General features: G+C 48.4%; 1 protein-coding gene across 14 annotated transcripts in view; it reads right to left on the minus strand.

Annotated features, from left to right (window-relative positions):
• rtkna (rhotekin a) overlaps positions 1-23,532 on the minus strand; it is a 107,227-nt gene that overhangs the window by 15,794 nt on the left and 67,901 nt on the right. For 10 of the 14 annotated variants that reach the window (XM_069187480.1, XM_069187478.1, XM_069187484.1 and 7 more), the window contains 9 exons: positions 22,419-22,618; positions 21,366-21,427; positions 19,572-19,625; positions 16,106-16,223; positions 15,743-15,967; positions 15,361-15,455; positions 13,679-13,785; positions 13,122-13,253; positions 10,615-10,780 (listed from right to left, as the gene is read on the minus strand). In XM_069187480.1, the coding sequence (XP_069043581.1) occupies positions 10,615-10,780; positions 13,122-13,253; positions 13,679-13,785; positions 15,361-15,455; positions 15,743-15,967; positions 16,106-16,223; positions 19,572-19,625; positions 21,366-21,427; positions 22,419-22,618 (1,159 nt within the window). Of the gene's footprint in view, positions 1-10,063; positions 10,448-10,614; positions 10,781-13,121; positions 13,254-13,678; positions 13,786-15,360; positions 15,456-15,742; positions 15,968-16,105; positions 16,224-19,571; positions 19,626-21,365; positions 21,428-22,418; positions 22,619-23,532 lie in introns of those variants that run through there. The other 4 variants (XM_069187479.1, XM_069187483.1, XM_069187485.1 and 1 more) reach the window with 2 other exon arrangements.

Raw genomic sequence — 23,532 nt, forward strand, 5'->3', positions numbered from 1 at the left:
GTGAGCACGGCAGGAGCACAGGCATTGCATCACTGTAACACTGTATCTGATATACACAAGTATCAGGCGCTTTAAACTTGCTGATGCATTTACAGGGCAGCCACTAGGATCCTGTCTGGCCTGTATGTCACTGCACTCTGAGGAGGGGAGGTACCTAGAAGCTTCTACGATCTTGGGGTCAGAGGGATCCCCCAGCAATGTTTTATGTTACTTAATTTGGGGGAGCTTAGGTCCCAGGGAAACGTTTCTGCTCATCTACAAACAAAACCTGAAAACAGCTCTTGTTTCCCACTCTGAGGGTGGAGACCCAGCAGTCCACCATACAGTTTTAATTCACACCCTAAAATGTATTTAGCCAGGACTGCTGACGACCCAGATAACACTAAAATTCACAACATTCTCAGTGTAGGACTGTACAAAAAATCTCTCCGAAACGGTGACGTGAGGATGAAAAGCACCTGAACGCACAAAACATTAACCACCATGAAATCGCTTCTGTGATTAAATACGAATGCATTTCATTTCCTTGAACTACAATGTACACATGTCCACAGGTTCTGTTGCATCACAATGGAATTTTACTCCTGCTCCCTACGGAGACTGTCGGATCCGTTCCCTGTTGACTTCCTGTACGAAACCACCAGCACACAATGCAAAGCTCAGGGATGAGAGTAGGAATGACCCCCAGGAGCAGAGAAGGGAAGGCAGGACGCAGAACAGTACCGGCACGTTACGGACACGAGAATCCTTGCAGGGGCAGGCACTGACTGGCAGGGTGTGCCAGATTATCTTCCATCACACAGCCAATTTTATATTACTGTGCAACTGCAGGTATCAATTCACATCTGCTTGTGCAACCAAATTCTACCTGCATATCGCAGCCTCCATAATACAGAATATATCTGCGGTTGACACTGCCAAGAAGCTATGAGTTAAATGTCTTGGAATCAGTGCCTGGAGATGATCAGATAATAAGAAAATGTGCCTCAGGGAGAAACGCAGAAACCCGGATTGCTCAAAACAACTTGAACGACAAGTATCAACTGAATTTGGAGAGATTCACTTCTCGAAAACTCTGATATTTCCTTGTGACGTTTGGACTGGATTCCAGAGACCCGATCCAGCTTATTTAGAGCATGGGAATGATACAAGGTATTAAAGGAATGACGAGGATAAAAACAGAAACCCAACAACATCAAGCTGTTGTTGTTTCCAAGTAGGTACTTATGTGCCCGAAGCTCTTATCTGCCATATCCTCTCCACGATGGGCGATCAACAGATAAGCTAGACTTTGCTGTTGTGCTCAAGAAGGTGAAAGAGCCCTAGCTGTATAAACACATATAAACATACTAAGAGTTGCAAATGAGAGGAGGTCGTTCAGCTCATTTGGTCAATTGGTAATTAGCAACTAAATGATCCTAGGATCTCAACCAGCTGTTTCTTGAAAGAAGCCGGAACAGCTCATTGTCTGGAATAAGATCTGCAACTTTGCTTTGTGAAAGGAGGTTTTTCCCTGAGGAGGTTTTAACGGCTTTTTTGAGCACATTTTCACTTTTTCTTCCCAAGAAGCTGCGTGTGTTTCTGATGAAGCGCGAGAGGGGCGCGGACATGCACTCAAGGAAAGGAAAGAAATACACACCCCAGAACCCAAAGGCACCTGAATCATGGGTGAAACTGCATGAAAAAAATAAGAAGAGTTACAAACTGCTCCATTTAGTTTCCACTTGGGGTGCATTACACACTTCAGTGGTGGATGAGGAGAATCCCTTCTGCCTGTAAAGCAATTATGAATCCACTGGATGCAAGGCGCTATATAAATATCCCCAGGGGATAATAAAGCTTGAACAGAATTGAAAATATGAAGAATTATTATTATTCTTTGATTGGAACAGTGCCGAATACTAGGCAGATTTATAGTTCCTGTAAAAACAAAAGAGTAAAACAGACCTATCACAATTACCTGTGGATATTTAGTCACAGCTGTCTGGGTGACTATGTAATTGTTACTAAGATGTAACACTTACACTTTTTGCAGTTTTGCAATTAAGGCTACATTGAAACCATGATAGAAAATAAAAACTCTGCATTCAAGAACTATTAATCCAGACACAGGGAATTCCTCAGTCCTGTCACACCCAATTCCATCCTACACATTCACGAATAAATATACAGAATAAACATTCTTGTCAAGCTGTCAATTAGGATCTGTAAAAGGAATTAATGACAACACCTATGCTAAATGCCTGTTCTTTTCAGTCATGCTTTTAAGAGATTAACACAACTAAACCAATCAAAAATAACAGGATGGAGACACCACTGGATATAACCAATTTAAGATTTAATATTCCGCAGTTTTGATGTGAATGAGTCAAGGAACAGTCATGATCCTGTCACGACAGTTCGTCAATTAATCTCTTAAAAGGCATCCCATTATTAAGCATTCTGATGTTAAGCTTTTAATTGCTTTGAAATCAAAACATTGACTCCTTTCAGTCTGCATACCCTTGCACAGCCTCTAAAGATTCCCAACACCTATGCAAGACGTTCTTTTGTAAGTTAGTAACACTTTTAATACCTATACATATTCTGTAGAAACTAATAACATCTCGGGGTTCTTTAGAGTGTCTTTGGACTCTGAACCTCCTTTTAGAGCTCCCCCAGATTAAAAAAAAAAATTAAAAAGGGTGTGCACTTATAATTTTCTCTGCTCACAAATGATTGCTCCTGTTCAGTTCTACATGCAGTTATAAAGGTTTACAGATGGCACCACTGTAGCAGGACCAATTAAGAATGCTGTGCTGAAATAGGTGCTGTGTTGGCTCTTTGTTAAACTGGTCGAAACAGCAACAGTCACAGGTGTCCAACTAGCAACCTACAACCAACAACCTTTTTCTCCTGTACTAGACCGTGTTAGAAAGACTGGTCATGTTAAAACCCCACAGTGCCACTGAGCAAAAATTGAGACTTTAGACATGGCTGACAGACTTCTTAGCACAATCATCTCAAACAGTCTTTCACAGTGGTCTTAGTAATGCATCCCAAAATTATAAATATCATATAAATTGTGAAGTTGGCATCCAGGATCACAGGCTGTGTTTTAGCACCACAGTGCCGCCACTGTGATGTACAGTATAGCGATACGGTCTTGCCCAGTTCCTCACCTCCTTCCAAACAGTTAAAAGGAACGCCAGTTGTTTTCAGGAAATTGTTGTTTTGCTATGTGAATTGTCACGTTAGTGGTTACAGAATGCAAGAAATGATTGAAATGCGCAGTAAAATGGAAAACAAAAGGTTGAAATTTGTCAGATTCCTGGCACACTAAATCACTCAAAATGCAAATGAGGGATCTAATCTGTATCTGAATGCAGGCCTGATCCAGGTCGTAAATAGTGAGAGGTTATTAAACAGTAACGTACTGTAGCTCATGTTGTCAGCATCACTGAAGAGATCCGACACTGCCGAAACAAACCGTGTTCTGGAACCTGCCTGGATCACCTTTATTTTATAAGCAGCTGCCGTTTGTTTAGAACCCCAATATTAGGGCTAAAAAACACAACGATGTCCTCCTAAGGAATGTGCTGTATAGTACGAAATTGTCAGGTCTCCTTTGTCAACAATCTGAAGTAAAAATAAAGGCTTATGGAATGTCTGGGTTCTTGGGAAAAGATCAGCGCTGTACCTGGATGGATGACAAGATGTGTCACAAACGCTGAAAGTGCACAAAACCTTTGAGGCACTGCATGTTTCAGGCTTTAACACTTGTTGCTCCAATCTTCATGGAGCCTTCACCGATTTCAGTCATGGATCCCTGCCAGTGACTATCAGGAAACCTTAAAATGGACCTTTCGCTAAGTATAACAATGTAAGAAAAGTTCCAAATAAACGAGGCCCATCAGCCTGTTTTGTACTGCAGTTAGTAGTTATCTGACATAAGGACCTCCCATCAGCCAGTTTCTGAAAGAGTCCAGGGTGTAGTCTTCTCCAGGACTCCCACAACCCCTTGGGTATGGACGTACGTCCAGTCATGTGTTTTAACAGCACTTCCACGTAGTTTCCTCTCATGCCCCCCAGGGTTTGTGCTTCAAGTGTATCTATGTAAAGATGTACACCTCTGTTCAAAAACTATAGTACGGTCTATTAATCATTTCCAGACCTGAAGTAGAAGTTATTAACAGTCTACTGTAGGAACTGTAAATACATAGTGGGCATGGTTATTAGTAGTTCAGGCGTGAAGCTGCGCCAGCCTGCGCAGGCTGAAAAGGAACAAGTAACAGGTTTATTCCATGCTGAAAAGAGAAGAAAGAAAACATGTTTCGGCCGTGGAGCTTCTTCAGGTACGAGTTAGTTAACATATTCAGAATGATATTTGTTGTCAATACACAGCCCACAAGACTTTTAGCTGCTGCTATTTAATAACGGATTAATCATCTCTGATTCACTTCTGTTCCTGTGTAGGCAGAAGGCTGCATGACTACCATTTTTTTTCTCACACCTCAAACTGCATCTGTCTTAGAAACTGCAGACCATATTAAAAAATAATAATAATTCCTTACACTTATATAGTGCTTTCTGGACACTCCCCTCAAATCGCTTTACAGGTAATGGGGATCCTCTCCACCACCACCAGTGTGTAGCCCCACTTGGGTAATACAACAGCAGCCATAGTGCACCAGTAGGCTCACCACACACCAGCTCTCAGTGGGGAGGAGAGCAGAGTGATGAAGCCAGTTCAGAGATGGGGATTATTAAGAGGCCCTGATTGGGAAAAGCCAATGGGAAATTTGACCAGGATGCCTACTCTTTTCGAGAAACGCCCTGGGATTTTTAATGACAACAGAGAGTCAGGACCTGTGTTTCACTTCTCATCCAAAGGACAGCATCTTTTGACAGTATAGTGTCCCCATCACTATATTGGGTATTAAGGGCCCATACAGATCACAGGTTGAGCGCCCCCTGCTGGCCCCACTAACACCTCTTCCAGCAGCAACCTTAGTTTTTCCCAGGAGGTCTCCCATCCAGGTACTGACCAGGCTCACACCTGCTGAGCTTCAGTGGGCTGCCAGCTGTGAGCTGCAGGGTGATATGGCTGCCAGAAAAATACTTTTGTCCTCGAACGTAAGAAAAATATTTTGTTTTCCAAAAGCAAGGAAGAAACAATTACTAAATTGCAACTGATCAAAACAAATCTCAAAACTCTTCAACATTTTAAAAAACTCCCAAATTAAAATCGCACAAGGTTCCCGACAAGCAAGGCTAAAGGCCTGTGTCAATCTGAGGGGGAAGAGCGCTCTAGAAAATACCAACATCCCTTTCATATCCTCTTCCACCGATCTGCAGATTGTGACTTGTGGAAAATGACAAATGATGCTTTGTTCCAGAAGAACGGCCTTCTTAGTGAGGGCAGGTACTGTAAGGGCTAGGCGAGTTCGAACTGGGTAACAGATGGGCTCGTCAACGACCCCACCATCAGACCTGTTCCACTGCTCTGGGCCCCGGAGATACAGACATTCCTCAGTGCTGAATGCAGAACTGCAGCGAGTGGAAAACGCCCGTTCCTTTTTTTTCCCTGTGGGAACTGCACTGGTATCAGGTAACTGGGCAACAAGAGGGAGATTCAGCATGACTGCCCTGTCCGGCCTTCGCCAGGGTTCGCTAATCAGCGGGGGGGGGGGGACTCATCACAGAAACTGCCTCCAAACCTCCGATGGGCTTGTTCAAGCTGCTCATGGCTGCGATCCTCTCTCCTGCCGGAGTCCCCCATCTGAAGAACTTGATTCCTCACATGATGGCACAGCCCTTCCCAGGCCTTTAACCCCATTGAGGCCGCTGCCCTCAGCCATGTGGGGAAACCCGTTTCCTGGAGGCACTGGCTCTGCCACTCGCCCACCTCGCGTCACGAACACGGACTGGAATCCGTGTCCGATCTTGTAGAAGACCCTATGCGATGCGGTAAGAGCTGGACAAAACAGGAGGCGTGGTAAAAGGGAACACACAGGGGTTTAATAGTGCACAAAATAATAGTGACAGTCCGTGAGACGGTGTACGGGGAAGACAAAACGGCATCCAGATCCAAACGGGTCCAAGGGCAGGTCAAAGCACAGTCCGCGAGTCCATCAACTAGAAATCCATCCTGGGACGCGACAAAGTTAAAATCCCCGGGAGGGGGGAGCACACGGACAGACGAAACATGGAGGTCCAAGGGTGACGGGGCGAGATCCTCCAGACCCCGGGCTCAGGAAGCGGGAGGTGTCGAGGATGAGGCCTGTGCCCTCAGGAGACAGACATAGGGTTTCCTGGTGCTAGGCGGGCCTCGCGACATCTTACCCTAATGATGAGCCCTGAGGACTGGAGGAGCTAGTCTTTAAATAATAACACTAAAAGGGTACACCTGGGGAACTAAATCACACGAACAATAATGGGAGCAGTGGAGCGCCCTCTAGGGAGGGATGTCGGGCGTGACACCTTGGTGAGGAGTGGTCAGGGGAACAAGCAGAGGCTGTGGCCAGCAGCACCAGGAACTGTGACTGTCCTCTTGCTGGTACCAGAACCGGAAACTGCTGGCTGTCTCTTAGAAGGATCGTCTGGCCACCCCACCCTCCTCCAGCAAAGACGCTAGATACTGCTGCCATCCATGTTCAGCCAATAACTTTGACTTCTTCCTAAGCTTGAGAGCAAAGGTGACTTTTGTTGTTCCAAGGCGATGCATTCTCTAAATGACTACAAACTGAAATCGGAGCAGGCGTTTTCCTCATGTGTGTTTTGAAGTAACTGGTAACCATACATTTGTCAGGCTTGTACTGATCCCAGTATTAGGCAGTTCTTTCATGCTCTGTTGCATAAGAGTAAATAGAATTTTAATTTTACAGATGGTAGAAATAGTTTTCTCTTTTTGTGCTTTCTCTCAACAATAACTACTGTCAAAGCTTCACTCCTCAGGCGGGGAAGAAGACACGGCAGTATTGTTTGTGCACTGTTACAGTCTCGACACTGGCCACACGCAAGGGGGACGTCTGGCTTGGCACACTGTTATTGACAAGCTGCTCCATTTTAAGACAGCCGCAAGGGGCAGATTTATTTTTTGCACACCACCTATTCCCTATGCAACAATGAAACTGCCTCGCAGTCTAATAACACTAAACGTCCCATAACAGAATGCTATTTGTCTAAAGACATTTAGCGTATCTTTCCTTAACAGGCTTAGTTGACCAAATATAGTATAACGATGCATGGGACTGTAGTAATTTATCCCACAGAGAGCTGTAACTATTCCATATATAATTAACTCCCATGTTTACTTCTGTGTTAATGCTACACCAACAGTTAACGTTAATGTATTCCGTTCCACACTGCCAGCAGGGTTACCAGTTTTCAATAAAGACGGCTCACCAACAGCCTTGTACCAGCATAGGAGGAAGCAGAGCTGACCTCCGAGGTGTGCCCTGCTGGGCAATCACACTTAACCCACTGCGCGCCTACAGCAGACTCCACACCACACGGGGGCCTGACACCTGCTGGCCACCGTCCTGCCAGAGGCGCGCCACTCCTCCGCTGCTCGCGCCGCATGAGGAGACCTTGTTCCACTCTCCCGCAGCAATCTGTGTAAAGAGGCTCTCCTGTTCTCGGGTGTCGTCGCACCTCTACGCAGTGTCCGCTCGTGGCCTCTCGTATGCGCTTCCCTGCTGAACGTCACGTCAACCGGGCGAGCTGGAAGCTCCCGACGAGCTCCTTTCCTGACTGAGCCTCAACAACACAACACTTTAATAATAATAATAATAATAATAATAATAATAATAATTGCTTACACTTATATAGCGCTTTTCTGGACACTCCACTCAAAGCTCTTTACAGGTAATGGGGATCCCCTCCACCACCACCAGTGTGCAGCCCCACCAGGATGATGCGACGGCAGCCATAGTGCACCAGAACGCTCCCCACACATCAGCTATCAGTGGGGAGGAGAGCAGAGTAATGAAGCCAGTTCATAGATGGGGATTATTAGGAGGTCATCATTGGTAAGGGCCAATGGGAAATTTGGCCAGGACGACGGGGTTACACCCCTACTCTTTTCGAGAAACACCCTGGGATTTTTAATGACCACAGAGAGTCAGGACCTCAGTTTTACGTCTCATCCGAAGGACGGCGCCTGTTTACAGTATAGTGTCCCCGTCACTATACTGGGGCATTAGGGCCCACACAGACCACAGGGTGAGCGCCCCCTGCTGGCCCCACTAACACCTCTTCCAGCAGCAACCTTAGTTTTTCCCAGGAGGTCTCCCATCCAGGTACTGACCAGGCTCACACCTGCTGAGCTTCAGTGGGCTGCCAGCTGTGAGTTCCAGGGTGATATGGCTGCTGGCCGTTTATTTATTCACTCTAATGTGAGCATGGAGCAGTGGCAATGGTCTCTGGATCACAGACGGTGTGAGTCTCCAGGTCGTCACTCGTAAAGGAGAATTTCTTCTCCGCCGACGTACTGTGCCTGGAGGTTTTGCAAAGGAAGGCAAATACATGCAGCTTTTCTACAGCCGCGCGAGTCTCTCCCCAGAAGCATGCGCGTCCAGGCCCACGTGACTGCAGAAATATCCTCTGCCCTGTTAGCAGGCAGTTCTCTGGGGGGCTCGGTGAGAAGTTGTTACAGTATCAGCGGTTGTCACCTCCACAGAGGAGTTTTAGCTCTAAGGCTCTTTGAAGACCTGACCAAAGAGAACTGTAAACCATACCTCAATGAGGCCTTACACATACACTCTCAACATATTGAAACAGCCCTTGATTTACATTCTACACTTTTAACCACTTATTATATCATTTTGTTTACCTACTTAATTGCTGCCCCACGTCGTCTGTGAGATGTAAGTGAATTGGGCAGTGCCTTTTATTTAGTTTTTACTTCCTGCGTGTAATACCATGCACTTATCTCCATTAAACATCATCTGTCGGGTGTTTGCCCAGTCTTGAATTTGATCTGAACCTCTCTGGATTTTACTTGCTGTTTCCACCATATTTGCTGGTCCTCCTAATTCCGTATCGTCTGAAAACTGAACTCGCTGTCTCACTGTACTGGCATCCCTGTACAGATCCCTGCAGTACTCCACTAATTACATCACCCAAATGATACTTTTTGCTCAATTCGCAAACTTATTTTTAACTTTTGTATGATTTTGTTTTAATTTGGGGTATTTGGTGGGTATCCTTGAGGCAGAGGGGGGGTCACATACATACTGAAGCAATACTTGGGCTCTTTCTGTTGGGGTTTAGACATGTGACTCCTGTTCAGCACTGAGGCTCAGGCGCTGAAGGGAGAATGAGCCAGTGTCACACTGGAAAACAGCAAAGCCACGAGTTTAATAAGACCAGTCAGATTACCTTACCCTGAAGAGCGCTGAAAGGAACGTGCTGTACCAGTGTATTTCTGGAGGTTTTCAGAAAATTAATGCCCCATACAACATAAAAAGCTGGTGTCAGTTTGATTAATTAATCATTCATGACTGACTGGGATATACCTGATTAAATACTAGAGCTACCAGAATATGACTCTCAAGGTACACCCCCTGTAGACCAATCCTATTGGCGAGAAATGTCAAAATCAGAATAAGGAATCCACTCATGTCCTATCTGTCCAACGTCACTGTACCTGCTACAAAACCAGTTTATTTTCAAGATAAAAACTTTTGAGTTGTAAGTATAAAAAGTTTTCTTGGATGTGCACTCTTTATGTACAGTTTAGGTTCTTCATCTGTTTTCCTGAAACGCCCCCACCTCTGCTTTCCTAGAACAGTCTCTTGCAAAATGGCACAAGCCCCCAGTTTCCTTGTCGGGTTTCTGGGGGGCTCTGGTTATTGAATGACATGTGCCGAGGAGGGAGAGAGGCAGGGCCGCCTGCATCCATGTCACACCTGCCTGAAACCGTGGCGCTCTTATCTGGGGAATGTCTTTTTTTTTCAAAGCCCCACGATCCAGCTCTCCTTAAGCGACAGGTGCCAGCAGTGCTGTCCCGACATGTTCCACCTGATTCTGACTTCCTCGTAGCAACGTGACAAGGATTTCAAGACCTGCGTGACACCACACATTAACAAAACAAACTCAATTTTTTTCTTGTCTTTGCCTTTTTAGGTGGCGTTAACGTGAGATGTTCCATCTACAAGCTCGCCAGTGGCTTCAGGAGCAGCGTCTGGCTCCTATTCCTTGCCACAGACCCAGGCTACCAAACGTCTGACCCCTGACTTCAGAAAGTAACTGTAAAAGGTAGAAGTCTAGCAACAGGCACAGATACACAAATGAGCAGAAGAGAATAAGAAGGTTACAACTGAGTGGAAGCCATTCGACCCCTCAAAATCCATGTGGGAGGTAGTAGCTAATTGATCAGATCTCACCCAGATGTTTCTTGAAAGAAACCAATGTATCAGCTTCCACAACACGGCTGGGCAGCTCGATCCACACCCCCACCACCCTTTGGGTAAAGAAGAGCTTCCTGTGGTTGGTTTTAAATGCTGGTTCCCGTCTCCCTGCTCATTCAGAACAGGTCCCCCGGGGTGACCCCACCAGGTTCCTGGAGGGTTTCAGACACCCGAGGCCGGGTCGCAGTAGCAGTACCCTGGCGGGCGGGCGGTTACTCACTCATGTCGTAGAACTGCTGCCAGAACGCCTCCATCCAGCGCTGCGTCTCCTCCCGGCTGTCGGCCAGCAGCGTGTGGGTCACCTCCTCCCTGCCGTACTGGTTGCTGATGGAGATGCTCTGTGCTTTGCTCTTGGGATCCTTCTCCGTGGCACGGATCCGCGTCTCCTGGGACACACACACACACACGCAGGTCAGTGCGAGAATGACAAGACAAGGCATGATGTACAGGCAGGGGAAGACAAAATCTCTCCTCGGACCCCCCACCCGGCCTTGCCTCCTGTCCCAGTCTGTGTGGGTAACTCACTTGCACCTTGTATCCTGCACACGTTTAGTGAATTTCCCAGCAGTGAAAACAATGACTGCTGAAAAGGCACGGGGACAAACTCTGATGCCATCATGCATTACGTTTCCTCTCTCTCTTCACAGTACCGCTAGATTTCACTGTTCACATCCATAAAAAAGCTTAAATATTTCCTTAATCACATCTTCCTTAAGAAAGCTCTCTTCTTTTGCTCTTAATAAAGGCGGGTGAGGAGATAACACATTGCTCGCTTACAGAGATATTGAGTCTGGAGACGAGCCCACTGCCCAACACAGAAAACATTAACAATGCATCGTGCAAGGATGGCACTGGGAAGATTAATTATGTGTATTGGCATCAAAAAGGCTGGTATCTAGATTACAATCAGGGAAAGAGAGATGAAGCTGTCAGTCACTGTCTTTGTTTCTTTGCCAAGGCGGAAAAAAAAGTTAAATGCAGTTACTCTTGTTGTTTTTATGTAAAACAGCACAGGGTAATCTTAGAAATTGGAGGAAATATTTGTTTTCATTATGACAACCCTAGGTATTGGGAATATTAACATTTATTACGAATTAAACTCATCTCGAAATAACACAGCGCAATGTCTACAGGGCCCCCTGGTGGACACAAGGAACTACAGCTGCCAAAACCTCACTGTGGAGACCAGGCTACACAGTGTGAAGCAGGAATGAAGTTGTTTCAGATTCTATCAGTATTCCAGTGAAAACCACAGGAATTGCACTATGAAGAAACCAGGCACACCCTGCCTACAGGAAGAAACACTTCATTTTATTTTTTTCTGCAAGTTGCACAGCCCAGAGGAAAAAGATGAGGCTTTATTATTTATAGGTACACCTTTACGTGGTTTTACAAAGGAAGTCAAATAACACTTAGGAGAAAAGAATGCCGAATGCCAGAGAATTGCTTATCATAAAAAAATAATTGAAAATTATTAACGTTAAACATTATGATACATCTAATCCAAGAGGTCCTCTTAAAAATGAGAAAACCACTTATCTGCCTTTATGCCTCTATTCAGAACAGGCAAAAAACAAAATGTATTTTCAAAGATAATTAAAATGATCTATCATATTCGTCGTTAATGTTGACGCCTCTTTCTGCTATATTAAACCCAGCTAAGTGACTGTTCCCTGTATGAACGTATCGGATTAGTGTCATGCCAGTTAGCTCAGTTGGTTAGATCGTGGTGCTAATAACACCAAGGTCGTGGGATCGATGCTTGTACTGGCCAGGCAAACTCCTTCTCCCGGGTGGGGTGGCTCTATGGATAAGGATCTGAGCCTGTGGCTGGAAGGTTGCCGGTTCGTATACCACGCCGGCAGAGGAATCCTATTCCGTTTGGCCCCTGAGCAAGGCCCTTCACCCCAACTGCTCCAGGGACGCCGTATAAATGGCTGCTCCTTCACTCTGACCCCCAGCTTCTCTCTCGTGTCTGTGTGTCTCGTGGAGAGCAAGCTGGGGTATGCGAAAAGACAAATTCCTAATACAAGAAATTGTTTATGGCCAATCAAGTGATCTTATCTTCTCTAGTGTAATACGGTCGGGGCTAGATAAGCGTACAGTACATGTACTGGTGCATATCTAGGACTGTTGTGTTTTTTATGAGTATTTATGTACTGTTGAGTATGGTTTTTGTGTGGTGATGTCAAGAACAAATTTCCAAAAAGTTACATCATATCTCTTGAGCTACATTAACATTAACATTTCTGTTTGATGTAATATACCCTGGTGCCACAAGAGGACAGCAAATCATTAAAAAAAAAGTTATTTGGCCTCTCGGAAACCGGTCTCTTGACACCGGTTCAACAGCGTTGTCTTGTTAGTACAAATGCATAAATACCGAATAAATTCCCCTGCAAGAAAAAAAGCATCAGTATGTCAGATAGAGGCCTGCCTCTCAAAAGTAAATTAATTAAAATTAGGTTCTATATATAGTGCTTTGAGTGGAGTGTCCAGAAAACTGCCAGTGACCACAGTTTTACCACAGTGAACTGTGGAGAAAAAGTCCATACAACTCGCAATCCTTACCAGCACTGCAGGGATGCTGTACAGAGACACTTCTGTTTTTCTGACAATTTAAAAAAGGGGTTATTCACCAAGCAAGCTCGAGATTAAAATGACAATTCCTAAATTTCAGATCCAGTCTCGAAAGGCCTGTGGGTCGTTTTCCTCCCCGGTGCTCACCTTGTTGATGGCAATAGTGAAGGCTGGCTCCACCTTGGCCTCCACATCCTCCTGCCGGTGGTAACAGGAGAGGTTTGTCCCTCTCAGGACACCGTAGATCTTTGTCCAGCTCGGGTGATCACCCCCAAGCTGCTGTGGGACACAGGGAAGGAGACAGAGAGGACGGGGAAGAGAAAGAGACGCAGGAAGAGCAGTTAAAGAGAGCTACTAGAATTTACACACACCTCGCTGAAAACAAGCACATTCGACTTCCACCGATACAAGAGCACATCAAACGTAAAGCGACAAAACCACCACTTACATGTATACAGAGGAGTCAGTTTTGGCATAGTTATAGTTAAACTAGTGAAATACTTATCTGGTGCACGTGTCTGTTCTCTGCTGACCATTCTGAAGATCACTTGAGTTATTATTCAAGCAGAAACTGATAAGGCTATTCACTCTTAAACTGTGAATCGTCATTCTCTACCCCTTGGCTTTGGAGCTCCAGCTAGAGAGAACCGGTCCTCTTCCCAAGTACAGATCCCTGGTCCCCGCCCGACCGAGCTCACACTCACCTTGACTCTCAGACAGCCGCTCATCATCTGCTGGGTCATACAGAGGGGCTGTGCGGCCAGGCGGCAGCACGCGCTGCCGTAGAGAGGCAGCCAGTAGGAGCACTCCTCTGCAATGGCACAGAGACTGGGGGTCATTCCCGTTCTGGAGTAAACCCAGAGCGCTGAGCAGTGATCTCGCGCGAACACTGTTAACCCAGAGCGCTGAGCAGTGATCTCGCGTGAACACTGTTAACCCAGAGCGCTGAGCAGTGATCTCGCGTGAACACTGTTAACCCAGAGCGCTGAGCAGTGATCTCGCGCGAACACTGTTAACCCAGAGCGCTGAGCAGTGATCTCGCGTGAACACTGTTAACCCAGAGCGCTGAGCAGTGATCTCGCGCGAACACTGTTAACCCAGAGCGCTGAGCAGTGATCTCGCGCGAACACTGTTAACTCAGAGGGCTGAGCAGTGATCTCGCGCGAACACTGTTAACCCAGAGTGCTGAGCAGTTATCTCGCGCGAACACTGTTAACTCAGAGGGCTGAGCAGTGATCTCGCGCGAACACTGTTAACCCAGAGTGCTGAGCAGTTATCTCGCGTCAACACTGTTAACCCAGAGCGCTGAGCAGTGACCTCGCGCGAACACTGTTAACCCAGAGCGCTGAGCAGTGACCTCGCGCGAACACTGTTAACCCAGAGCGCTGAGCAGTGACCTCGCGCGAACACTGTTAACCCAGAGCGCTGAGCAGTGACCTCGCGCGAACACTGTTAACCCAGAGCGCTGAGCACTGTTCTCTAGTGAACACTGTTAACCCAGAGCGCTGAGCAGTGACCTCGCGCGAACACTGTTAACCCAGAGCGCTGAGCACTGTTCTCTAGTGAACACTGTTAACCCAGAGCGCTGAGCAGTGATCTCACGTGAACACTGTTAACCCAGAGCGCTGAGCAGTGATCTCACGTGAACACTGTTAACCCAGAGCGCTGAGCACTGTTCTCTAGTGAACACTGTTAACCCAGAGCGCTGAGCAGTGATCTCACGTGAACACTGTTAACCCAGAGTGCTGAGCAGTGATCTCACATGAACACTGTTAACCCAGAGCGCTGAGCACTGTTCTCTAGTGAACACTGTTAACCCAGAGCGCTGAGCAGTGATCTCACGTGAACACTGTTAACCCAGAGCGCTGAGCAGTGATCTCACGTGAACACTGTTAACCCAGAGCGCTGAGCACTGTTCTCTAGTGAACACTGTTAACCCAGAGTGCTGAGCAATGTTTTTTACTGAATGTCCTGCTAGCCCAGAGTACTGAGCAACGTTCTCTAGTGAATGTCCTGCTAGCCCAGAGAACTGAGCAATGTTCTCTAGTGAATGTCCTGTTAGCCCAAAGAACTGAGCAATATTCTCTAGTGAATGTCCTATTAGCCCAGAGAACTGAGCAATGTTTTATAGTGAATGTCCTGCTAGCCCAGAGAACTGAGCAATATTCTCTAGTGAATGTCCCGTTAGCCCAGAGAACTGAGCAATGTTTTCTGTTTAACATTCTGGTATCTCAGTGTGCTACATAATGTTAAATAAAATTCTGTGGAGCTGCCTTGTTACTCCTGTCCATAAGTAACAGAAATGACTTATGCTCGCATAAAGCAGAAGCACATGAGGATCTTTGCTACAGCAGTGCAGAAGCCCTGTTGCCCCAAGGAAGCCCACCGTTGCCGGAGATGGAGAGGTCGTGGGTGCGAAAGCTGTCCTGCACGTGTTCCAGCGTCAGAGCGGTGTGCGCCAGGAGGTGATACTTCGGACCCCTGAGAACAAAACCACACACAACGGCCAAACAAGTGAAATCAGGAGGTCAGGTCGGAGGGCAAGACCAGATCGGGGACATCCGGGCTGGGGGAGGGAGGTTATGAGCTAGATCAGTGGGTAGAAGCTGGCCGGTGGGTGAAGGCGCACGTCTCTGTCAGTCCTCGTGTGGCGGAGTGTGAGTGCAGGGGACAGCTTGTCAAACTGGACGGGACCGCACGTCAGTCAGGTGGACAGTGCCCGACGTACAACGCGCGGCCGTGTGGACGGAGGGCTCCGGGGTACTCACGGGACCGTGGGCGAAGGCAGCAGCATGGGGCTGCTGCCCCCGTTGCTGACGGGGCTGCCGCCCCCCGGCTCCAGCGCGGCTCGGACCTTCTTCCCCGAGGAGCGCCCCAGCGAGCTGCTCAGCTTGCTGGCGAGTTTCCGGGGCGCGCTGCCCACAGAGAAGTCCTCCTCCGTGCAGCAGCTGTACAGCTCCACGCGCAGCTGGAACCCGGGGCTGGCGTCAGTGCTGCAGGGACACAGCGGCGCGGTGAGCACTGCCGCCCGACACTGGGACACTGGAGACGGGCTGGCACGGCCACTGACAAGGGCACAGCCAGCAGGGGTCAGGACAGGGGCGATGGAGTGAGGCAGAAGGGAGACTCACAAAACGATGGTGTTGTCGAAGCAGATGTCGGTGAGCGTCCTGTCCACCATCACCATGTCTGTGTCGAAGATCTCTCCTCCCAGCTGCAGCAGGCAGAACACAGCACAGCGGTGCAGCTCTGAGGGACAGCGAGAGTGAGAGAGGGTGAGGGTCAGAGAGAGTGAGAGAGGGTCAGGGGGCTAGAGACAGCAAGAGAGGGACAGAGAACGAGAGAGTGAGAGAGGGACAGAGTGAGAAAGAGTGAGAGTGCGCTGGCGAGGAAGAGGGTTCATGAGTGATAGTGAGACTGAGGGAGTGACAGTGAAAGGCACAGTGATGGCGAGAGTGAGAGGAAGGAGGAGAGTGACAGAGAGTGTGAGACTTACCAGAGCTGCAGCCAAGTTAAGTGAGCTCCTACCACAGCCCAAGGAACAGAAAGTCAGCGTCCTGAATGATAACCTTTCATTGTGAATGTCAATATCTTGTTAACGGTTACTGCTCTGGCCAAACTACAATCCATCGGTCATGCCAGCTCAGCTCTTTGGATTGGAAGAGGGCGAGTTGGTATTTGACCTGGCAGCGAAGGCAGGCGGTGATTTCTGCAGTCTCGCTCTCCCGCATCGTTCTGCCACCGAGGACGTGAAAGTGGAGCTCAACCCCCTGTGACTCTGACCCTGCTGGAGTCTGAGTCTGGGGGCGGATTCGCACACCAGGAATCAGAAAAACTCATTATCGCCTTTCATTGCGGTTCTTAATAGTACCTTAGCCAAAAGTAAAAAGTTCACAAATAGATTATAGCACTTATGGATTTACATATTTATGGCAAAGAATGAGTTGCAGCCACCAAAACTCCAACTCCTTATTTCTGGCAGGCCTGAAACATTCGGCGCACTGATCTTTAATCCCGACAACTTGGATTTCGTTCAGTCACCACTAGACTTTTACTCGACTAGACTTTTTTCCACTTTGTCAGTGTGCAGACTGACAGCTGGACTTCAAATGAGGCATTACTCTGTAAAGATCAGCCCCTTTCTTATTCCATTTGGCTAACAGGGCTCAGGAGACATGATACCCTACTGTTTGTACGTTTCTGTGGTTGCAGTCATAGGACGGACTGCACAAATTTGGACAATGCACTTCCAGAACCTTATTGGACTTCCACTGGTGTCCACTGCTGCCGTGCAGGAGGTCTGAGAGCAATGCGTGTGGGAGGTCAGAGAGTCCGGAGAGAGCCGGCGAGAGATGGGGGGAGAGACTGCGATTCTGCAGTGAGTTGTCTCAGTGCCCACTGTGCCAGGGATTCAGGTACCTGCGCCAGCACAGTGGCTTCCAACGATCACCAAGAATGGCTTTGCAAAGTGGCTTGAGAGCCAGCCTTCCAAATGGGCTCTCAAGAGCTTCAGGAAAACCTGAACGGACGAGCAAGAACGTGGTAAAAAAAAAAAATACACCTTCTGGAAGGTTCAAAGGTCATCACTGAATCAGAAAGCTGGTAGGCTGAGCCACGGAGTCTGGTTGGAAAATCTGACTGGCAGCCGAAGCAGAGAGGCTACAGGAAGGAATGGCTGGCTGTGTGCCAAGGAATTAACAAGGACTCAATTCTAAATAAGGTACAATCTGTCATTTCATTCGTTAGACAGTGTACTGCCTTTGAGGGATTTCTGGCAGCTGATTCTAGATGAAATCAACTTTCTTCACAATGGGAACAGAAAAAGAGGGTATTACACAGTTTCACACAAAGGAAAGAAAGATGTTTTTGTGATACTTCACATGCAGGGCTTTCAAAAGCAATTTCAAAATGAAAGACCAGAATCAGGGATCACTGTGAAGTCTGCGATTTCAGTATGAAATTTACCCACATGACTGCAGCAGCCCTACAACAACACATTGTGTGCAATCGGAACATAAAAAGGATGTGGAACACACTGGGAGTACCGGAAAAGGGCTCCCAAGAAGAATCCCTGGAGAACACCAAATCAGAAGAATTTCAGGAACGTATTTGGTCTTCTGCGTCAGCTATTTGCAGATCTCAGAATGACAAAACCTAACTTTCAGCGACAGAACATCAAATGAAGAAAATGCCCAGGGCCACAACCCTACAGTGTATTGTGCTCCCAATACAAACCTGCAACCTATAACCTCTTTGGCAAGATTGGCAAGAGCTCGAGTGCCTCCTTTCAGGGGGCAATGGGGTCGAGGGGTAAGGGTCACGTAAGGGGCTGGGAACACTGGTTTCTGGGTCTGGGCTCCTGGCCAGGTGCCTCACGTAGGCTCTGCAGCAGACAGCGCTACAGACGGTCGATATTAATAACCAGCAGCCCGTGCAGACATTCCTCCTTTCGCGCAGGAAGCGCTAGCCTGCCACAGAACCCTCTCCCATTCCCTACCGATGCACTGGCGCTGCCGTGAGCTCAGAGTCTCAACAACTACCTCAAAAACCGAAGGAGACAGCTCAGGAGGAGTCTCCCCCGTCACTGGCACGCATACGCTTGGAGCACAGCTGCTGATGAGCACGCAACCAGCTGACGGCAGCTTAGTGCGTTTATTTCCACGCCTGACTAATTGAAAAGGACAAACGCATGATTCCTCATCAGATAAAACCCTAACTAACATGTCTAGTGGTTAAATTAAACATACTTTATGGACAGATGGCACATCTTGGCTGAAGTCTCCCAGAAAGCAGTGGAGAATGAGCTGCTGCCCTTTATCAATTGACCAATTAGACTTAATTCAAAAAGCATTCGTTCCGTACTTTGGTGTTAACTATTTATTAGCTGAGCTTGCTCACTCACTGACTTGCCTTCATGGAGCCCTTTGACACAGTGCTTGCAAACAAGAAATGGACCATGAGCTGCCCCCCACCAGCAACTGACTGCTCTCTGTGAAGCCAAGGGGCTCAGACAGCAGGGCTGCACAGCTCTGACCTCAAGGCCTGCTCTGATTCCATCCACTTAGTGCCGTTTCCACGGCTCACAGGGCACTCTGCTAGTTAACTGAGGACTCCAAGAAGCAGATGTAGTTCAGTTAATAATTTTGTTGACACTGTTTACATTTTGCATATGTCGTGTTAACTGTGTGATCTGCATCAACGCTGCATGTCACTCAGTCATCCCTGTTCTTTGCTCAAGGCAATATTTTCTTAACGATCCAGTAGCTTCACTGCACAGGGAGTTATGTCTGAGCAATTCTACTGCAAACTACTCAATCAGAAGATTGAGAACAGGAGCTGTGATTTGCCCTGTCAGCAGCTGTAGATCTACAACTGACATGTAGCCTACAGCCCATGGGAGGTTGATATCCCTCTTGTCAGAACCTGCAGCCCCAGAACCAGAGAACCCCAGAGCCCAGAACCTGAGAACCCAAGAACCCCTGAGCCCAGAACCAGGGAACCCGAGAACCCCAGCACCCCTGAGCCCCAGAACTTGAGAACCCAAGAACCCCAGTGCCCCAAAGATCTAAAACCCCAGCACCTTAGAGCTCCACTCACCTCCTTTGTTCTTGAAATATTCCGTGTCTTTCCACATCAGCGGGATGCGCAGATCTGAAAAGGGAATGACAGTGTCACAAAACTGTCCACACTCCGTCCCAAACACACCCCGACTAGCTAGACCCTGGCTGGCTCAAGACGTCCCATAACTGCTGCACGCCGAGTCAGCTTTACAGGCAACACGAGACACGCTGCCATTTATTTACTGCTCTTAAGTGTTTAATGAAGCGCTAAAAGGCTCAAGCTCAAACGTGTTTGAGCAACGGCTTTCCTGGGCATCATCTTTCAGGGGGATCCAGTATTTGTGAACTGCTTTCAGCACTCTTCTGGAAGGGGAGACACGGACTAGAGGAACGTTTCAGGAGAAATCAGAAACAACAAATCCCCGGTTTCTTTTCCACGATAAAAAAAAAAACTCGTTAGCTCAGCGCAGTAAGCAAACCTTTCGAGAGCTGGCCCTTCGGCTCACTTCAGAGACAGGACAGAGCCGCCCACACAGACTCGCCCCCTCACACCCAGACACAAAGACCGGAGCGCAGGCCTGTACTACGTCGCCACCTGCAGGTGGGAGTGCAGTGCAAGGCCCAGCAGGGAGAAACGAAGGATGGTCTGCGTGCCTGTATGCCACTCTGGGCTTGCAGCCTCAGGCCTGCCAGCCCACTCTGTCACTGCTCGCCGACACAGACACGCCCAGCTGCGCTTACTGCTGCTCCGTCTCCAGCAGCTCCAGCGAGGTGCCTTCCCCCTGGAGCCTGGCCTAATGGAGCAGAGAGCAACTGCATCCATCTCTAACTCACCCCGGAGTGCGCGTGCAGGAGAGCGGGGCTGTCTGTCAGCTCAGCGGGGGTCTGTCCCCTGGCTGTGATCCCGCGGAAAGCAGTGTGGGGAGGGGCTTATTGCAGTCTGCCAAACAGAAAGCATTACTGTCCCCCCTGCTGCCACTGAGCAGTTAATTATGATCTGTTAATGACCCGATTCACTAACCCGCCCCCCCAGGGGGAACCCGCAGGGGTCATCACCGAAATCTCTTCTGTCACTGTCACTGCCCCACACCCCACCCCGGCGGCGCGAGTCGAGACAAATTCATTACAACCTATTAATGTGTTAAGATGCGCAGGAGTCCCAACAGCAGTGACAGCTGTTCGGTGCGCCAGACTGGGGGTTGCTGAGCGCGCTGTCCACACTCGGCAAATAACGCGCACCACAACCACGGGCCTGAGCCGCTGACGCGCTCTGAAGAGCGCTCTCGGGATGCCTGGCCCCTGAAGCCATGTTCGGAGAATCTGGCAGTTCTGCCGAGGTCTGGGAGAGGAGCTGCGAAGCGTCGTGCAGAACTTAAACTCCACGGGGGAAAAGTCGAAAAAGCAAAGAAAAACAATGTTTTTCGGCTCTGCATCCACTTCAGATGTGAGGAGGAACAGAAGAATGCCGATGTGAGGCATATTTCTTATTGTTCTTCATGGCGAAGTGAGCCTCTTCGTTTTTCCTGCTACCCTCCCCCTGCTCCACAGAAATAGGCAGCGCAGGCAAATCACTGCCCGTCTCTCGTGTCAGTGTGGAACTCCCTGCTGATGCCTGGCGACCCTGTGCTGCGGCGTGCCCGTTTAAAAGAGAGCGCAGTCCCAGCCGCGCAGGGGCGGGACGGTGAGGGCAGAGTTCGGGCACGGTGTTCGCTGGGTGGGGTGAGGGGTGAGGGGTGAGAACTGAGGGGTCCCCCTGCCCCGTCACTGTGATGGAGGCTCAGGTCTGGGCAGAGCCAGCCAGCGGAGTCGGCGGTGAGCCCGGCGTGCTTACCTGAGATCGCCACCTTGGCCTTGCAGGGCAGCCGGTCGTCCATGGGCCCAGCGTCTGAGGACCTGCAAGAGCACACAGGAGCCCTCAGCCACGGAGCCCGCTCTCCCCTCGGCCCCACGCTTGGTGGGTTCAGGGGAAACACACCTGGACCTCTTTAACACGTGTGCTTTTTCCAAAAATGTGATACTATGAAGCATTTGCATTTTTACCCACACTTCGATTAGCGAAAGGCAGCTTCGAAACTACCCAGAAGCGATACAGAGAAAATGTTCGAAACCGCCGCCAAATATATAGAGTGAAAGAGGAAAGTGACTCGTTTCATATCGGGTGTTTGCATCCCATTCCACTAACAAGTGCAGGGGAGAGCTCACACAGCCAGCAGAGTGGACCCGAAAGGTGTTAGGAAAAATAAAATTGTGCGTGTGTGTGTGTGTCATTACACAAAAAGCAATCGAAGTGGTTACTGTACAGTACAGCACTGGACTTACTGTAGGTATGATTAATGAGGTCTAACTAGGTAGGCAGTTTATTTATTACTCAAAACACAATCCACAATATAAACTGTAGTTACTATTCTTTTTTCTTTTGTCATTTTTGGGTGAAAAAAGTAAAAGTAGGGGTGACGTTTTTGTGGTCTGGAATGGATCGTAATTTTACCCCATAAGAAATAGTGGAAACAGGCTGATCTTTTTACAGATTTTCGCTATACGATCTACGTTCGTATAAAGAGGTACAGGTACAGCCATAGGAGCTGCGGTCAGGAGGTCCTGCCCTATGAGTGCCGCAACTGCACAACACAGGCATTCTTCCAGACGCCACAAACCCCAGACCAGGCTGCTGTGTCAAACGTCAATCCCGAAGACCACATTTCAGCTCCAGCTCTGACGCTAACGCAGCTCCCTGTCCCAGGCTGAGGAGGACCCCTTGTGACTGATCACAGCCACCTTTTTCTGAGAAACACCCAATATGAGCTGCTGGGATGACGGACGTGCGGTGGATTCGAAACTGTGGGCGTCCCCCGCGCCCCCCGTCCCCCCGGCCGTGCCCCCTGACCTGCGGGCCACTCTCTGCATGACCTGCGCCTCCTTCATCCTCTGCAGCTCGGACATGTAGGCCAAGATGCGAGCGTTGCAGGTCAGGAGGCTCTTGGCGGCCTCCAGCGCCTGGTCCCTCCGGGAGCAGGCAGCCAGGAGCTTGCAGGCTCCGTCCCGCATGCGGATCTCGTAGTCGATCTTCTTCTGGATGTCGCTGTCCTGAGGGGAGAAGGGGGGGGGGGGGGACAGAGAGCGACACGTCAGGAACTCGGACACTCAGACACTCCTGGTCACACAGGGAGAGGCAGTGAGGAGGAGTCCGGGCCAGGAGAACACACGCCGCAAAAAAAAAAACAAACACAATTTCATCATGTGCCAAAACAAACAGGTGATTTCTGTACAGCTGCGTCCTGCAATCTGTTCCTTCCCCAATCCGTTGTTCCTTGCAATCAGGGTGTGAGGCAGCAGACGCCAAACTCATGGCACGACTGTACCTCGTACTGCAGACCCAGTGATCTCATACTCCAGTCCACCAGGCACAAACACCACCTGACCGTGTTCATACTGCACACTTAGACATGGACAGTGCACTAGCAGACCTGTCAGCACTCGTTTGTGGTGTAGAACTGTAATGTAATGAAAGGTATATAGTGTATTATATCAGTGTAGTATATTAGGGTCTTTATCAGTGGATTGCATTACTTTGCGACGTGCCTGGAGCAACAATGAAAAGTGTAATTGGACCCCCCTCCCAAAGAAAAACAGCAGAAACAACTGACCAGCTCTTGTCCGAACCAGTCACACCACACCTGTACAGAGCTGCTCAGCAGAGCTAAGAAAGGGAAGACTGAATTATTCTGTGCATTATTTTGTATTCTTAATACTACATGAATTTCCTTTTATTTTGTGCACTGTTAGTGTATTACAAATAAATGTACTAAAATACTTGTTTTGCAAGAATATGCATGAATCCTAGAACCTATCCCGCCATTTTACATCTGTCCTGAGTTCTTATGGTGCAAATCATTTTTACACTTCAGTTTCTGTCACAGCTGAACAGTCCTCATAATTATAATGATTTGACTACAAGCCAAACAGAATATGAAGGCTGTGAGGGCGATCAGTGTACCGCT

This window comes from Lepisosteus oculatus, chromosome 3 (genome assembly GCF_040954835.1).
Source record: "Lepisosteus oculatus isolate fLepOcu1 chromosome 3, fLepOcu1.hap2, whole genome shotgun sequence".
NCBI classification, from domain to species: Eukaryota; Metazoa; Chordata; class Actinopteri; order Semionotiformes; family Lepisosteidae; genus Lepisosteus; species Lepisosteus oculatus.